This window comes from Haemaphysalis longicornis, unplaced genomic scaffold (assembly GCF_048455015.1).
Source record: "Haemaphysalis longicornis isolate Haplotype H1 unplaced genomic scaffold, Haemaphysalis longicornis Haplotype H1 scaffold_3, whole genome shotgun sequence".
Classification (NCBI taxonomy): Eukaryota; Metazoa; Arthropoda; class Arachnida; order Ixodida; family Ixodidae; genus Haemaphysalis; species Haemaphysalis longicornis.
Window position 1 is genome coordinate 154,758,461 of NW_027526335.1, and position 17,364 is coordinate 154,775,824.

The window sequence follows — 17,364 nt, forward strand, 5'->3', positions numbered from 1 at the left end:
TTGATTGCGCATTCTGCTTCAGCAGTCGGGATCTTTTGCGCGTAAAAGCATGGATGATATAAACATTAGGCTATATTCCATATTCTACAGCGCGATTGTTTACATCTGCAGCCCTCGGTAAGCGATATGCTGGCTAGGCAGTGGGTTATTGCGATCGTTGTCTCCGCTCCCGGCAGCGTGAGACGCTGGCGTGCTCGTTGCGTCCCAGTCTACGACGATGAACCTGAAGCCAATTCGCAACTGTCTAATTCACGGTGAGATGAAAAGCACTAGTTGTGATGCGACAACGTGAGACAATGTGGATGCTTTTCGCGTCAGCCCAGGAGGTTTCTCAGGCTCACGCTTCGTAGCAGACGATCTTTATGACTTTCTTTACGTGGCCGGGCGACCGAGGCCCGGCCTGCGTGAGTTGACCTACCAAGGATGGCGGATCATTGTAACGTATTTGTGACAAGGCCCAAATACGCGGCCTGATGGTCACATTTCTTGAATTTATCCAATCAAGGTTGGAAATGCAATAGGCAGTTTTGCGACGTATTCCCCGCTTTTCCCTAGGGGCCTCTCTCGTGCTCGTCTAGGTACCCACTGTCCCTATAGTCTTAAATAAGACCACTCTGTAGCCTGGCCTGAGTGCTTTCGAGCAAGCGCACTAGTCCGAATCTTATTTGCGGACTTATTGAAGTCGTGAATAAGACTAGACTGTGAATAAGGCTGCCAATAAGAATGTTTGTTCGTGCAAGCGGGCCCAGAGCAACATGCAGTGACTGAGTGTTAACTCAAGCTCACATTTAACTAGATTCTGGCTCGCACCTCCGACAAGGTGACTGCTAACGAATTATCATAGGTGGCCAAACAATCGAATTCACAGGTAGCATTCACGGGATCGCTGTACGATTTCTTTTATGGTATAACTGACAAAAAAAAGTACACCGCCAGTATTTAAACAGGTACCCTGCTAATGTATGGAGGTGACTTGCCAGTACGCAGGCCTTCTCTAGGGGTTTAACCTTCAGGGTGATGGGCAATTCCAGAGAGAAGATAGCAATTTCAAAAAAAAAAAAAAAAAAAAAAAAAAAAAAAAAAAAAAAGGAAGTGGGAGAAAGCATATTCCACAAACTTGCATATGAAAGACTCTTGGTGGTTGCTTGAAGTAGTCCCCAGGACAACATAAGGGTTTGGCGGGAAAGCAGCTGGTAAATCATTAGTACTTCATCTGCTTTCCTTGGTATCTGGCCTTACTGCTTACGGTTGTCTTTAAAATTGCAGAACATTTTTTGTGAAAAAGCAGTTATTTTTAATGAAGCAAAACTGCATTTGGCTTTTGTGGTTGCTTTAATTAAACCACAAACATTTTTTTCACACCTCGGTAATAATTTAACTCACAAAACCAAATTGCGAACCAGTCTGGGTGGCGATTTTTGAACCAGAACTTAACGGGAATGAAATAAATTCACCCGACCTGTCACTGAACCGGTATATTTTTCGGTTCAAAACACTGCTTTGTATTATCGCTTTTTTTGTAGTTTACATGCTATGACCGATCCCTTTCCACTGACTGCCCCAACCTCCTCCCTTGCAGCTTTCTGCCGTCACGTGGCACAATCACGTGACTGATTGCATTGCTGCGGATTTCGGACAGCGTCTAAGGGATTGTCAAGATTAGCAGGCAAATTGCAACTAACGGCCGACTTTGGTGAATATCCCCTGGCTCCTGAGCCGATTCAGCGGTGGCCATCGAGAGAAAAGACAGGTTACACCGATTTCCCCTCCCTCCACAACACGGCTAAGAAAGGCATGGGAAAATGGGGAATTCACGTGGGGGCGATCCACCCCTGTGGTCACTGCTGATCAAAACACAACGTCACAAAGGTGACATTTCACTGCTCGAGCGGAAACACTGAAACAGAAATAGGCGAGAACAAATGGGGACAGAGAAAGCAAGAGAGAAGGAGTGTGTAAGGCTTTCCGCGGCAGGCATTGGGCTACAGCCGATGAGATCGTTTGATGAGGTTGTATGCTGGTGAACTCCCAAATGAGTTCAAAATATCCCCAGTCCACTTTTTTTCCACTTTCTATTTCAATTATTCCCTCACTCAATCATTCATTCACTCAATGAAACATAAAGTCAAACAAAGCAGGGCCAACTCACCTTTGCGGGAGCAGGGGACCGAACTGGGCTTCTAGGTCGTTGCTTCGCCGGAGGGGGCAATAACGCGGGCTTTGGTTTGCCAGCAGGTCCCTTTGTTTGGCACTGCAACCATGAAAAAGCGTGCAAACATGCAAGCCCATGGTGACAGGTGTAACATGCTTGTGCACTGAAGGCATTCATCTTGCCCTGACCTCCATTTCCATCTCTGTTCCACACCGGACAGGTGCTTCCAAGCACCGCACGGACCTTCGCTCATGTTGTGTTCAAAGTAATATCAAACAATCGCTGTTCCTTTTTTTGACTATGCACAAAAGAATGTTACTTACTCAGTCCACGTAAAACCTGAGTCGTGTGAGTTCCGGAATTAACCATGCAACGCAGCGTACCAGTGGTGCGGGCGTTGGGAGAAGTGGCGCCCTCTTTGGCTCAGGCGGTGAAATGTCGGCTTCTGGCTCGCCCTTTATCTCTACACCAGTACCACTAGTCCCGCTCTGAGCAAGAGAGGAAGAGAGAGAGAGAGAGTAAACAGAACTGAGAGGGAACGATGAAAGGGGGAGTTTTTGCTAACTAAATTTATTGGTTCACTGACAGCGATTCATCAGCTGAAATCGCTTATTACCGAAATTATTCGAATGTAAAGCGAGATTTTTTTTCCAAAATCTGTGGTGTCAAAGTCATACCCCGCCTGATATTTGAAGCTCAGTACATATATGGCAATTTGTTCGACCCTACAAACTGAACCCTCGCCTTATAATCGAATAAGTACGGTAATTACTGAAATCATGTAGTAGTATTTCATTAACTGTTCCACCACACATCGGCAAATGCCTCTCTCTGTGCATTTGGCACGTACAATCCACCAAGCCTACAAGCACCCACGTATAAAAACTCCTTACCATTAGTGTTTTTTTTTTCTCACGTAATAAACACACTCAGGTTATTAAGGCCCTTACACAATAACCTGCACATACCAAACCTCCAGATATTATATAAAGAGTCTGTTCCTCATTTTTACTAGCTTGCAATCCGACGTAGACCTGCTGATTCAGTAAGCTCCCTGGTTATAACTTGTTTTCTCTAAAGGGAGTCCTCTGTGACAATGAAGTCAGCAAATAAACTTTGACATAGGGCAGAACAACTAGCAAAAAATTAAAACAGTTGTCAAATTCAAACCACCGCTGCCGCCACATCACGAAAGTCGCACCTTTGGTAATGTTATGACTCTGGGTCTTCATTTGCAGTTAAAAACAAGGGTGGTGGGGGGAATTTTGTGTAGCCTGGCTTGCGCATTCCTACTAATTTCCCGATTCTTGCTCTTGGCAAAAACATTCGCTTTCGGCGATACCCTTCAAGTGTACGAGAGCGAAACGAAATTCCTCGCAAGTTTGTGTAAGCCGTCGGGGAAGAGTAATTAGAAAATAAGAAATGCTCTGCTTCTCAAACATTTCTGCAGCGATACCCAAGTTTAGATCTGAACCACTCATTCCATAGCTGCAGCAGCTGACAAAAGAGAGAGAGAGAAAGGAAAGTGTGTTGGGCACTTTAGAACAACCTTCACAACTCTGGCCTTGTCTACTACCCTCGCCCCACGGTGCAGCAGTCACCAGCAAGCCGGGGCACTTTGTGCAGTGCTGTGTGTTCTGCAGCACTCAATCGGACATCCACACTTTCACATCCACAACTAATACAAGTGCTTAGGTGTCCTCATTGCACTGCATGATGTGGTGTTGTTACTGCAAAGTTTTCATTTGACCAAAAAAAAAGAAAAAAAAAGAAGGGAAGAAGCAAAGAGAGAGGAAGATAAAAATGAAAAAAGCTTCTTTGGCTCAGGCCACAGTTTGGAATGCAGGCAGCCACATTGAGCTCGTTTATTGTGGTCATTGCGCCTTAGATTGTTGTTTCAGCAGAGAGTGCAAGGAATGCAGAAAAACAGGGGCATGCGGTCAACCGTGTACCCTAATACATACCTGCCAGGTTTGCCGCGATAGCATTAGGGAGATCTGTCAGGGGAAGGGGGGGGGGGGGGGGGGGGAATTAGAAGTAACACAATGGAATATTTTACATGCATTTTAACTTAGTTACAACAGAACAGGTACCGAACTGTCCAATCTACTAACAACCTACACCACTGGTCACTTGTTAAATCTTCAACATTGCTGACGACGCTCTTTTCGGGAAGTCCTATGAATTACTGTCGCGGCTAATAATGTCCGCCTCTGCGACACTTCGCCAAAAGACCGTGACTGAGGGTTATCAGACATGGATGGTCGGAACAGGGTGCAATTTTTAACGCTTTACTGATCTTCCTCTCGCATTCAGCGCTGCTGGTGTACTGACTGGCTCAACTTCTGCGCAAGGCCGACTACGCTTTTTAATCTCTTCGCTGATAACGATGTCAAGTAGTGTAGGATTGCATTGCATTGTCAGGTAGCTCCGGCCTAATGAGGCCATACTTGGAGAAAGATTTAGCAAAAGACAGGTAGTTTTCGGAAGGTTGTTGTTTTGCTCGTACAATCGTACAAAACCATCAAAATTCGGGAGCCTCCCGGATAATTAGGGAAACCTGGCAGGTGTGCTAATAACATGTTTCTACTATAAACATTAGCACATAGGATTTTCTGGTCATGGTAAAACCTCTCCAACTGCCAAAGCTGTCCTCTTTGGTAGCCCTCGTTACACTATGGTGTCGAAAGAGTAGGGGAAGGCATGGCGATAATCTGGTAGGTGTTATTGTGCTGCAAGGTAACTTTCCAAGAAAGTGCTTTCCAGTTTCTTGCCGCTCAAACAAAGAATAAAAACCGAAACTTAAACTGTGTGCGATGGTGAGCCAGATTCTTTCAGAGAGAAGATGGGAAGAGTATCAAGGTTGATGTGTCATATATCTCAATTTGGAAGTGATTTAAAGGGGTTCTGAAATACCTTCCGCCGATGCATGGATGTACATGTAACCAAATAAGACAATGTATTAGCAATCTCCTCCCGCAAGAATTTTGTTAAAGCGATGAGTATTAGCTGAGAAATCGTAAATCAAAAACCGCGCATTATCGTCACGCCGCGTTTCCTCCTCCTTTCGCTGTTGACGGCGCGAGAGCCTTCTCTCCCATGATGCTGCGCGCTTCAGCGGTGACGTACTTCCGCTATGGCGCTCTGCATACTGCTGTCTGCTACGGGCAAGCTTTGTTGACACCATGAATCCCGCACTCCGTTCAAGGCTGGAAAAGCGAACGAAAAATCTGGCCGCATTTGTGCGGCGGCCTGGCCTTGCCCTTTCGCGGTGTGCGTTGCTGCAGGGCAGCATGTGACTTTTAATCGGCGGCGAACTCGCAGCCGCTCGGGGTGGATCGTGCGCTCGTTCTCTTTGATGCACCGACACTGTTTATCCAAAAAGCGCCGTATCAGATGTGGCCCCGCTGGTGCCGGGTCTTATTTTGCGGTGATGGTAATTCCTGCCGGCGGCATGTGAAAAAGACATTTTAAACCGATACAGAACCCGTGCACAAAACGCTTCAATCATGTGACTAGTTAAGCTTGGGGCGACGCGTGGTGGAGAGCGGCAACGTTGGCAAAACATGCTCCGGCGCGGCTCTGAGCTTTCTAGTGCTGGAGCGAGCGCCATTTCTTTGACAATCTCAAACATCGGTTGCCTTGGCAACAAGGCACAAACCTCCCCAGAAGTCAGTTACGGTTGCGTGATCCCGGTTCAGCTCGGGGCCCCACCTTGCGACATGTGGGCACTGCAGGCGTACCACTCACTCCCATTGGGAAGTGTGAGATGCGTTTGGCATTACAGGAGGCGATGGTGTGTGTGTTGTGGACGCTTTGTTTCGCGATGAAATGTGACGTTGTGCTTCTGCGGGTGGATAGTGCTTCCCATGGTCTGGATTATCTTTCTCGAGCGACGTACGACTCAACCTCGCATGGGGTATGTGCAGTGTGCGTGGCTACAAGCCATCTCGGCTTGCGTGCCAGAGTTAAGTGGCTTGCTGTTCGTCCCCGCAAACCGCGCGCGAGGTGAGTGCCGAATTTACGACGGGCAGGAAGAGGCAACCTATCGTCTGTCAATCGCGGTTCAGACTTGCAACGCATGTTGTGACGTTGTGTTCGTTCGAAACACATCTCTGGATTGTTTTGAAGTGGAATAAAATGTATCCGTCAAACCCGGACATTCGGCTCAGGGCGTTCTCTGCGATTGCACGAAAGAAGTGCCACGGGGCTTCAACGCTTTCTTTCCGGAACGTACTCAGGTAAGAGAATATCCATGTCGTGTTATGGCCGTGTTGCATTCAATACGAACGGTTAAGCGTTTGTTTACACTTGTTTCGTTTGTCGTAAAATGTCCAAGCACTCCGACACTCCGCTGGCAGATCAGCCGGCGAGCCGACGCTGAGCAGATGACTCATCTCTTTGCCGGAAGTGCGTGAAAAAGCCACCCAATAGCAGGATGTCTAGCTCATGACGAACATCTGGGAATCGATGATGTAGACATGTGAAGATGGCGGCATCCAAAAACACGAAGGAAAGGGTGAGAAAAAAGCGACAAACTTTGCAACAAAAGTGTGAGCTTTCCGCTGCGCGTAAAAGAGTAATACTTGGCCCAGATGACCTTGACGACCCAATCTAACGATTGCGCTACTTCATTTAGTCTGCTCAAAACGCCTTTCAGGGCCCCTTTAAGTGAGTTGCTGATGTCTACGTGATAGGTAGGCTTGTGTGAATATTGTTTAGTTCGAAGCGAATTCGAAGTGAATAGTCCTAGGGGTCGAATACTTTTGAAGCGAATTCTAATAGCTCTCAGGTGTCACTGAGCTTCCTGTCACTGCGACATTCCGGTAAAAAAAGTTCTACAGTAAAATCTCGATGATACGAATATCGCGGGACCGCGAAAAATATTCGTACATCCGAAATTCGTGTGAACCAACACAGACCAAGAAATTGAGCAGTGAAAAAATGTTTCGTTTATTTCTTTTCTTACTTTCGCGTGGAGAAATCCGCGACGTTTTTCTGCTTGTTCTTAACCTCCATGTCGCCGAGCAGTAATTTCTGGACTTTCGTCTCCTCACTCCCGGTGCCCAAGCTCACTACAGGAGCGTTTTTTCACGCGATTCATGCGCGTCGGCGTTGCGCGTGCGATTTTAACGCCCGCCTCGGCGATTCCGCGCTCGCGGTCGCCTGTGCCTCGGTGAGAAAATGACGCGCGTGGCAGTGGGAGGAGTCTGACTATTTGCGCCAATGGGAAGGCGTGCACCTCAGGGCGGCAGTTTCGAAGCGCTCGAGACAGCTGGCTGGCTCCACAGGAGATGTCTAGGCTTAGCACCCCGGCAGATATTTCATGGGCGCTTTCACTAGCGGCGCAGATGATTTTTTATAGCACCGTTTTCGCCCACATTATTAGCTCGTTTACCGAACAAGAAACTTCGTGTGTGCTTTGAGCAGTAGCGGTTAGAAGCGGTGGCTCGAGCGCCGCGCACCACTTCGCAACCGAAGGTGCCGCCTGGTTGCCTGCCGTGCCCCGCGCAGCGTGCGGGTGGTTTCGCGGCGGCGTCAGCGCGCCTGTGGAGTCCGCGGCGCGTTTTCACGAACAGAAAACAACAGCCCGGCCGTTCCTGGAGAAAGAGCCCGTACGTCGCTGTCTATCGCTCGTTCGGCAGTCGGGCGCCTCGCCGGCTCGGGCCGCGCAAGCACGTTCGTGAGAGCCGAAATTTTTCCCATTGTTGCAATGGGAACCATTTCATTGTTTGAAACAATGAAACAGGAGCCTTGACTACCCTGCTGAACATGCGCGAAGGCTGCGACGACGCTACAACGCTCTGTGGCTTAGCTTGTCTTGGCTCCACATGTAGTCAAGATGTAGGACTGATGTCAATGGCACTGCGGCTTGCCTATCGAAACCGAAACTTGAACGAAGTTTTGATATTCGTTCATCCCAAATACTTCGAAATATCGGAAATTTTAAATTCGAGTCGAAGTGAATTCGAATACTGTAATATTCGTTCGAATATTCGAAGCGCCCGAATATTCGCACAAGCCTAGTGATAGGTGATAGGCCGGTTAGTCATTTCACATGTTGAGGAGCACAGCACAGCACAAAGTTTCAAGACCCTGGCGTCTCGTTCACTTGCAGACAACATTTACAGACGAATGTGCGTCGTCCATGCTAAACCACTATGCGAGGGAACTCTGAAGTGTTCTTGCGAAGGAGCTATAATTTCATTGTGATGTCGGCAATTTCGTACCGAAAAATAAGCACCATTTGATGGGGGTGAAAAGAAAACGACCATACTTGAGTTATGGTTCAGTTCCGCCAGCTAAAAGCAATGCGATCATCGCATGCGCTGCGAGTCATCTTGTGGTACTGGTGAAATTGTCCCACCATCCCTCCAATTTCCCCAAAGAGCCATAGGACCGCTACACAATATTCAACGTGAAGGGTCAGTGATGCTTCCGGCTAGAAAATCTCCCACTGAAAGTGGCCCACACACTGTTTGCCACGGAGAACTGCTGTTGAGTCAGCAAAGTGGGTCTGCTTAAAAATAGCAAAAAATAACGGAGCAATGGGAGCAAATACAGTGCAGTTCCTCACATATTTGACCCCATTACCCCACCAAATAAAGCCGTTTTTGTTAATTTCCAACTATCCCAATTACTAACTAACCCACCCGAGACCTTGACTACGGTTCACTACTCGATGAACACACACACACACAAAAAAAAATGTAGTGAATTGTTTTAGCCTGTAGGCGGCGTATGAATCCTTCATTACACCTGAGGCGTTTGCGTATTCAAGTGATGTGAAAAACCTAACCTGGGTGAAGAAACCCTTGGGCACCAGTCTAGAGCACATGCAACCGGTGGATAGTACAGGGGTGCTGTTGTTAACCTCTATCCACTGCACTGAGCTAGTAGAACAGGAAGTGTGACAACGACCTCACTTTTTGTCCTATAAAAGAGGGAAGGAGAAAGCCTAGTGCCCATCGAAACAAAAGCAACTCAGACAAAGCAAGTGAACTCACCTTTGTGTGTGTGAGGATTGGATTGCCAAGGGACACCAGAGGGCGCCTTGTAGCTGCAGGGACCGGCTTGACGGTGGTCTTGTTCTTTTGTTTTTGCACATCAACCACGATACGAAGAAACGGAAAAAGCAAGTATGTAATTAAGGGGAGATGCTACTCGAAGACACTTTTTTTTTTTAAATATTCACGGTAGAAGAACGAAATTCAGGCTGATAACATAGTTTTTCGTGCTGATTTAATATGCAATTACTTTTATTGCGAGTTGCATAGTTCTTATGTTGCACCATGACAATGCGGAAAATATACGCATTTCTGCCCCCACTGTTTCTCCAACTAAACTTCCGTGCATTTAGTTCATTGATGGCGCATATTATTCCACATACACAGTAGAATGCCGAAAACTAACTTTAATGTACATATAAAGCACGGTAAAACAGGTAAAAAATTTAAACCTAGGAAGTCTTTAGTAAATTGTAAGAAAGCAAGTATGAGTTAATTTTTTTTATTTGTAATAAAGAAATAAGTGGTATCAAAGTTTCACATAGATAACAGCACTCCTCATGCTTTACAGAATATGTGGGCAAAATTTCATTCCGATACGAGCATCAGAAGTGCCAAAAACAACGGGAGGCAAACTCTAAAAGTTGCTGAAAAATTACATCCTGAGAAAAACACATTTGAAAGTACTAAAATTGAAAGTTTATTTACAAAGCAGTGCCCAAGCTGTGGTAAAACTTGCACATAGATGCGAACAAATGTCCACCCAGCAGCCACTGCCGCTAGAAGCAGCCCCTGCACCATAACTTTGGCCCTCACAGCCCTTCTGAGCAGACTGCGCGCCTCGAGACTTCTTTTTTAGTGTACGCCGACGTGCCCTCGCTTCCGCAGTCTGTTTGGCAGACATTTTGATGTGCCATGCGTTGCCTTGAGATGCGCCGAGCCCAGTTGGAAGTCCACCCAGCTCCTCCAGGACACGTTCAAAGCTGGAGTGCCCTTCGTTGAACCACAAAACTGCCAACCAAGGCAGTGGCCGTCTCCACAACAAACCGGGAGGCAAATCGTGTCTTCGGGCAGAGGAGCCATACCTTACTGTTCAATGACTCTGCTGCGTTGGGTGTTTTGCCCCGAACACAGCGTGTGAGCAGCTCCTTGTTGATCAGCCTCTTGTAAATAGGCAGGACTGCCTTCCCCTGTGCCTTGGTGAGCAGTGGTGTGTGGGCAGGTGCCGGTTCACCCAAGGCTTCGGCACGCCTGTGCTTGCACCAGGATGTTGCGCCAGCTGGGCAGTACTTGTGACTGCTCGCACCGTCGGACGAACGAGAATGAAAGTGGGAAGCCCAAATGGCCTGGTGCATGCCTTGAATGCTGCCCCTGTTGCTTGTGATGGCAACTTGGCAATAGGTTTGCAACTTCTGGATCACAGGATCCTTCAGTTTTTCACCTCTGGGCAGAGACTCCTTTACCTTGCGAATGTTGGTGCCAAGGCACTTTGCCACACGATTGCTACAACCTTCCTTCTGTATCTGAATAGCACCATCGTACACATCGGCCTCTACAACTGCATTGTAGGCTTTCGAGTCGCCATCACTGAGGAACACTGCGAAGAGCAATGGCGTAGCATGTTCCTGGCTCCTCTGCCATATCCGCAATGCTTCTGCTTCTGCTTCCAATGCATGCACCGAGCAGTCAACGTCTCTTTCGCACACAGGGGCATGGAAAGCTTGCCAAACTTCCTCTTCCTCATCTGGGAGGACCTTGTGCCGACTGCAGGCTAGACAGAGGTTTGACAGGACTTCAAAGTCCAAGCAAAGTCCAGTGTCAAGGGACACAACCATCCAATACCATTGTGGCTCTTGCGACCCCGTTTCAGCCACGTACCATCGTACATCAAGGCAGCGTTGTCTTTACCGACTTCACTTCTCGCGAGAGTTGCCTAGATGTCTCGAGATTTTTTGAGATGGTACTCACTGCTGCGCCGTCCACCTTCCGACTGATCGCAGCGAATGACTTATGATGCATAAGCTTCGGCAGCCCAGCTATCGCAGAAAAGCAGACCCGCTGGTCATAGCCCATTCCCACAGAGCGTGCTGCCACAACAGCTTTCACATTTATCGCGAAAGACTCACGCGAGCTCCCGCAGTCGTACACTCTGCTTGCGTTCGGTATGTTCTCCGCGCTCGTGCTTGCATTTCCGTCTGATACAACTCACCGTAACATGTACAACGCGGAAAGAACACTTTCTAAGCACACAGTGTTTTCACATTGGAGCTCTAGATACGACGCGAGTCCTTTATGCTTCTCACCCGGTTCGTGAACTCGAACATCCGATCGCCGACACGTCGGGCAATACCGTCCCACTCACTAGCAAGTTCAGTGCTGTAATGTCAGCAATAACGCACGAATCCCCTTCGCGCGCTCTTTCTTCATTCTGAAAGTCCAATCTTCTTTTCGGAGGCACTCACATACCCCAATGCAGCGTCGAAGTCGCACAAGTTGCTGTCGTCGCTGTTGCTAGGCCTCGCGGCCGCGGGTGCACTTGCCGTTTGGCGAGTCGTCGGCGTCGATTTGCGCCGGCGTCCCTTAAGTTTGTGCACAGAGTGGTACTTCGAGGGCTGATGAATAGCTCTGTTAGCCACTTTCCCAGTCATAACGCAGGTTATAATTCACAACGACTGTTTCTTAGCTGGGCAGTTCGAAGTGACATGGAGCCAGCAAGTAGGCTTCACCACACGCCAATGCGGAGCAGCCAATGGCGATCCCCGATTCATATCACGTGACTCAAAAGCCCGCCGCACGGCACGAAAAACGTAGCAAGAAACATCCTTTTCTTTATTATTTTCTAGGGATGGGCGAATATAGATTTTGAGGTTCGAAGCGAATTCGAAGCGAATAGTGATTTGGTCGAATAATTTCGAATCGAATAGTTCGAATAGTGCACATTGCAAATCACAAAGACAAATGAGCAACTTGTGACCTGACTAATGTACACATTTTTTTCTAATAATTAGAACTCACGTAGGCACAGCATTGTGTAAAACTATTACCAGTTGAACATTTATTGCAAAATCTTACACACAGCTTTCCTTTGCTGTATTCACAAGTTTTCATGAAGAAATGCCTGTTGCGTCACATGCTCTAGGTGCAGCAGTTTCCGCCGGCTGCTCATTCACAAGTTGAAGCGCCGCCTAGAAACTCGCAGAGTTAAGCGCCGCCTAGAAGCTCCGCTAAAAAAAGAAGTATTGTAGCCACTAGTATCCTCGGCCGTAGCCAAGCAAAGCGCAAGTGGCTGGCCGCCATTTTGAATAGGCTCGCTTAGTGCGGCGTACTGCCGCGCTGTGCGAGCCTATTCAAAATGGCGGCATGCCTATTCAAAATGGCGGCCTGTACAAGTCTGCTGGCTTGGTGCCGCTATGTTCGGAGCGGTGTCGTTTCAGTGCCGCCTTTTTTTTTTAACTTAAGTGTGCTGGCGGCCGAGAGCTTCGTCGAACCTCTAGGCAAGGCAGCAACTCGGCAGTGCCGGCACTGATAATAGAAATGTCCGCGTCGGTGGGTCTTGAGCCAAGCCTGGGGTAATTCTCGGAAAGCTTGACCGAAAAGCTTGGCTTTTAGCTGCCTATTCGGGAGCATCGAATAATTCGAAAATATCGAATACCTGCATTCGGATCGAAGCGAATAACGAATAGAGAGCTATTCGATCGAATATTCGACAATACCGAATATTCGCCCATCCCTATTATTTTCTGCTCCGCAGCAGCCCGGGCAACCAAGGTCATTGGGAGAACACGGCTTAGCTTATCTCCTCGCACTGTCCGCGATGGCGTGCGGACGCGCTGTCTCGGGCACGCGACGCTTGAATATAGCGTACTTTCGGTCTTTTGAGCACTGCAGGATACCTGCACAAAAAAAAAAAAAAAAAAACTTGCATCTTTGAATATAACACGCACAGAACTTTGTGAGCAAGAAAAACGGATGCGAGAGAATAGGGCGATTTATTTCTCGAAGTAATCTCACTCATCTCACTCCTCGTCGCTCTCCGCTGACCACAACATCTCGTCCTCGGTGCCATCAAGCGCGTTCGCGATGCATAGGTCGGCGTACTCACTCGTGAGTACACTCATTTGTACTCATTTGTACTCAAACTCATGAGTGAGTACGATGATGAGTGATCACACACCCAGAAAAAAACAGTGAGTACGATGACGAGTGAGTACAGGGGTAAGTCCACTACTCGTGAGTACAGTACTCAAGAGTACACTACTCATGAGTATGAGTACTCATGAGTACAGTATTCATGAGTATGAGTACTCAAGAGTTTGAGTACTAATGAGTGCTGTGTACTCATGAGTATACAGTACTCATGAGTACACAGCACTCATGAGTACAATACTCATGAATACTGTGTACTCATGAGTACTGTGTATTAATGAGTATATGCACTCCTGAGTACAGTAGTGCAAACAAGTTTTATCACGAGCTCGAGTCCGGACGCGCGTGTACGAGTCGCAAACATTTAGCGGTGCCGCTGTGCAGCTTAACTGTCAAGGATGGTAAAATTAGACAACGAAAACTGCACCTCCCTCCTTTCCCGGTCCCTGTTTGGCGCGTTTTTCGGCGGTCGCTCGCAAAGGGGTCAGTCACGGTGAAGAGGGAAAAAGGAGGGGGTGAGGGCCCGGCGGGAAACGCGGCCTCAGTTGCTCTTCTCTGATGGGACTTGTTGACTGCCGCAGTTATTTTTGTTGACGCGGCCTGTGAACGCGTGGCGGCTTCATTGCGCTTGCTCCCTTGCAATTGTTTTAGGGGAGAGTCGGTGGAGGCTGCTAACAACGCACGAACTAGGCGCACTGAAGTCCCTCTTTTTCGGTCTTCAGAAGTTTCCGTAGACGCATGTCACGCTGAGTAGTCTTTTCGTGAGCCGTACCGCTCATTTCAACAGTCGCAGTTAATTTACGTAACTCACGTCAAACCGACTAAGTGGTTTGTAACGTTCGCTGTGCGTATTCGAGCGACAGTTTGGCTGATGTACGTGCGCCCATATGGTTTTATTAGGTTCCCGTTTTGAAACATTTTGCTCAGGTTCGCTAGTAATATGGTCTCGTGTAGTGCCATTTACAAGTGAGCATATAGCCCCACCGTGCACTACGGCGTGCACGCGCGGCGGTGGAATTTGCCCCAGCAATGGAAATAAAATATCCGAGTACACCTAAGCACGTTTGTGAGTTGTGAATCGGACATCATAATATCCAGTTCAACGCGTGCGGCGCCTTGTTTAGCCTCACATATTTTGTCGAAGAGCTCTGTCATCTTGCCGCTGGAGGAGTGTTTTGCTTTCGAATGGCTTTACTTTCGAGTGGCAACCCGATTCGCCGCTTCTCGTTTATGCCACCGTGTAATGAGGGCGCTGACGATGATGGTGAATTTCGGTGGTTGTTATTCCCCTACCTTCACTACTGTTTACAGGCGGGGCAACCACCCCTCGCTAGCAACTATACCGCCGAGTTTAAGCTCGCACTGTGAGAGGCCTCGTGAAGGAATTGTTTTGAATTGATGAACGCCAACGCCAGACGCCGGGATTGTCGCTTAAGCTCTCATCTTGGAACGTCTCGTAAAACATGTAGATTGCACATAACGACGTCACCGCACTTTTTGATCGATCGCTGCCAGCTTCATCCGCGTTGCTCGAGATAAGAGCTGCAGATTTCCACTGTGCAACCAACCCACCAACACGGCAATACAGTGACGTCAGTGCAAGCTATCACGCCTCCGAAAAACGCGTCTACAAACTTTGTTTTTGAGTACACGAAGCACGGCAGAGCAGTTCGACACTGCTTTAACGGCTGCCAAGCACCGGCAGCAACTGGGTGCCCTGCGGCCCTCGACTGCGACCGATACCCTCTCCCCCCCCCCCGAACACACACACACACACTGTTGGGACTGGGCCATTCTAGCTCAGTCACCACTGTTCGATTCACTTCACTTTATTTCCTTAAAGACCCCACAGGGGGGTGTTACATAAGGGGAGCGTTGTACAACATAGATACAAAAGCCACAGGTTAACAATACAGATGCATAGATGTTGCGACGTTGCCCTGCTCAGTCCGCCATCGACGCGGCGCAGAGGAGAGCGATGAAGTTGTCGAGCCGACGGTGATTTTAGGCTGCATTCATATACAATATATACAAAGGTAGCAAGAGCGTTATATGGCTCGCGCAGAGGCACTTCTCAACTCAGGGTCTCCGATGAAATGCCACCGCACAGCCGCTGCTTCAGGGCTGGTTTTATACCCCCGGGGTTCCGCCGCAGCCGCGTGCAGTTCGAATCTTTCCAATCAGGACTATCACTGGCCACAGTTTGAATCCGGCGAATGCAGGCGAAGTGATTGCGTCAGCCGAGCCACGAATGGGAAAGGGGAGGCGACTCAGCGGCGCCGTCTCCAGAGTCTACTCGTCGCTGCGTGTCTTTTGCGGGCCGGTCGTCCCAAGCATGATTTGGTGCGGCCGTCTCGATGGGAAAAGGAGAGTAGACTCGGCGGCGCCGTGTGCCGCCAGTTGCGGCACGTCTGCCGCGGGCTGGCTGACCGAGGCGCGAATCGGGCCCACCGTCGGCGCGTCGCCAGGTGCAGCAAATTTGTGTCTGGTGCTCTGGTTAACCGCACACACACGCATAGAAAAATTAGTAAGATCAGACCCGTGTGGGTTTTGGCCTAGCTGTTAACGGAAATAGACACAACGACGCGTAGCGCCCGTCCTGTCCCTTTTTCGCGGCGGGACCTCCCTCTTTGGCTTTTCGCGCGCTAGCCGGTTTTCGTCTTTCTGTTTATCTCTTACTTTGCGGGCTGGCGGCGGTTGCGAGGGGTACGGTTGCGCAATGTTCGCAGAATTCGGAACAGCAGCGGCAGCGTCTCTTTCCAGATGGTTTTAAAGGAGCCATGAAGAGAAAATACAACTTCGTTTAATTTGAAAGAACTAGGATTCAGTATCTCACTCAGCTCCATTACAGCCACAAAAGATGTTTTTTTAACGAAAAAAACGCAAGAAGTATTTAAAAACTTTCAAATTTTGCGCCACAGTGACGTGTTATGAGCAAGAATGACGTCATACGGGCCAACAGTAAAACAATTTTCAGTGCGTTAACTGCACGTTAGCATTCAAGTGATGCGGTCAAATAGAACTAGAGGCCCCATTACAGACGTCCAGTCGTGTCGTCGCGACAGGTGAGTTAGGCGGCCGCCAATCGCACAAATAAGGTTCCGTGACGTCACAGAAAAGTTGCGGGAAATTGGCTAGGGGGTCGCGACTGCTTCACACGTTTTCTTTAATATCTCCGTTATTTGTTCGAAGATTGCGATGATATTGGTATCATTGTTATCGGGACTAAGCCGTCTTTCTAATAAACCTAACTTGTATTTTGTCTTCATGGCTCCTTTAAAGACGATAGTCTTTCTTCGGCCACTTGAGCGTGACAATGTTGGCCTGTCAGTCTGTCTGTCTGTGTCCGTCATAAAGATAATTCATTATTGCAACTTAATATCACGCCCCGCTGTACACATGGGAGCTACTGGGGTCGCCGTTAAGTAGCTTCATGTACATAATGCGCCCTCTCTACAACTGGCCAACTGCCCCGCGATTCAACCGCGATTCAGCGCGCGATTCAAAACGCGAGTGCGTACGTCCCGTTTCGCTCTCTCCCGTGTACGTGCCTTCGCGCAGTGAGAAGCCCTACGACAATGCACCGTGTAAGACGTTTTCTTCTCGGGCTCCTCTGTCCTGATGTATATGTAATCTCAGTATTTCTAATTAGTTAAACATTTTATTTTTTTCTGTTTAGCCTTTCATTCGAGCCACGACCTAGCTAAGATGTTGCAGTCAACAGGATCATGATTTAAGGCCACGGGAGGACGAACGGACGAGCAACCTGGACGGACCGCACCATGACTACGAGAGTGCAGCACGCAGACATGGGGCACCGACGCACTCCACGCCAGCGGTGGTCGACACAGTGCTGACTTCAACGGAACGCTACGTCCTATGCTCTACGAAGAAACAGCAGTTCGTGAGCGCACTACGATTACGAGGGCTACCCTGCTCTGGCCGTACGGACGACATCATCTTGCGTCTTCTAGAGGACAACGAAGAACGTCGCCATCTCTCCAAACGAACGAATGTGCCAACGCTACTTCAGGCTGCCTCTGACAACAAACGGCAGAG

At 48.6% G+C, this 17,364-nt stretch overlaps 1 protein-coding gene and 1 pseudogene across 16 annotated transcripts in view; both read right to left on the bottom strand.

The window, feature by feature from the left end:
• Nucleotides 1-17,364, bottom strand: part of LOC144175156 (uncharacterized) — a 100,484-nt gene that overhangs the window by 61,563 nt on the left and 21,557 nt on the right. For 7 of the 16 annotated variants that reach the window (XM_077704242.1, XM_077704248.1, XM_077704245.1 and 4 more), the window contains exons 7-10: nucleotides 9,160-9,243; nucleotides 4,117-4,149; nucleotides 2,536-2,640; nucleotides 2,150-2,251 (exon numbers count right to left, since the gene is read on the bottom strand). In XM_077704242.1, coding sequence (XP_077560368.1) covers nucleotides 2,150-2,251; nucleotides 2,536-2,640; nucleotides 4,117-4,149; nucleotides 9,160-9,243 — 324 coding nt within the window. The remainder of the gene's footprint in view (nucleotides 1-2,149; nucleotides 2,252-2,535; nucleotides 2,641-4,116; nucleotides 4,150-9,159; nucleotides 9,244-17,364) is intronic. The other 9 variants (XM_077704255.1, XM_077704254.1, XM_077704252.1 and 6 more) reach the window with 6 other exon arrangements.
• LOC144173729 (uncharacterized) lies at nucleotides 9,718-11,376 on the bottom strand (annotated as a pseudogene).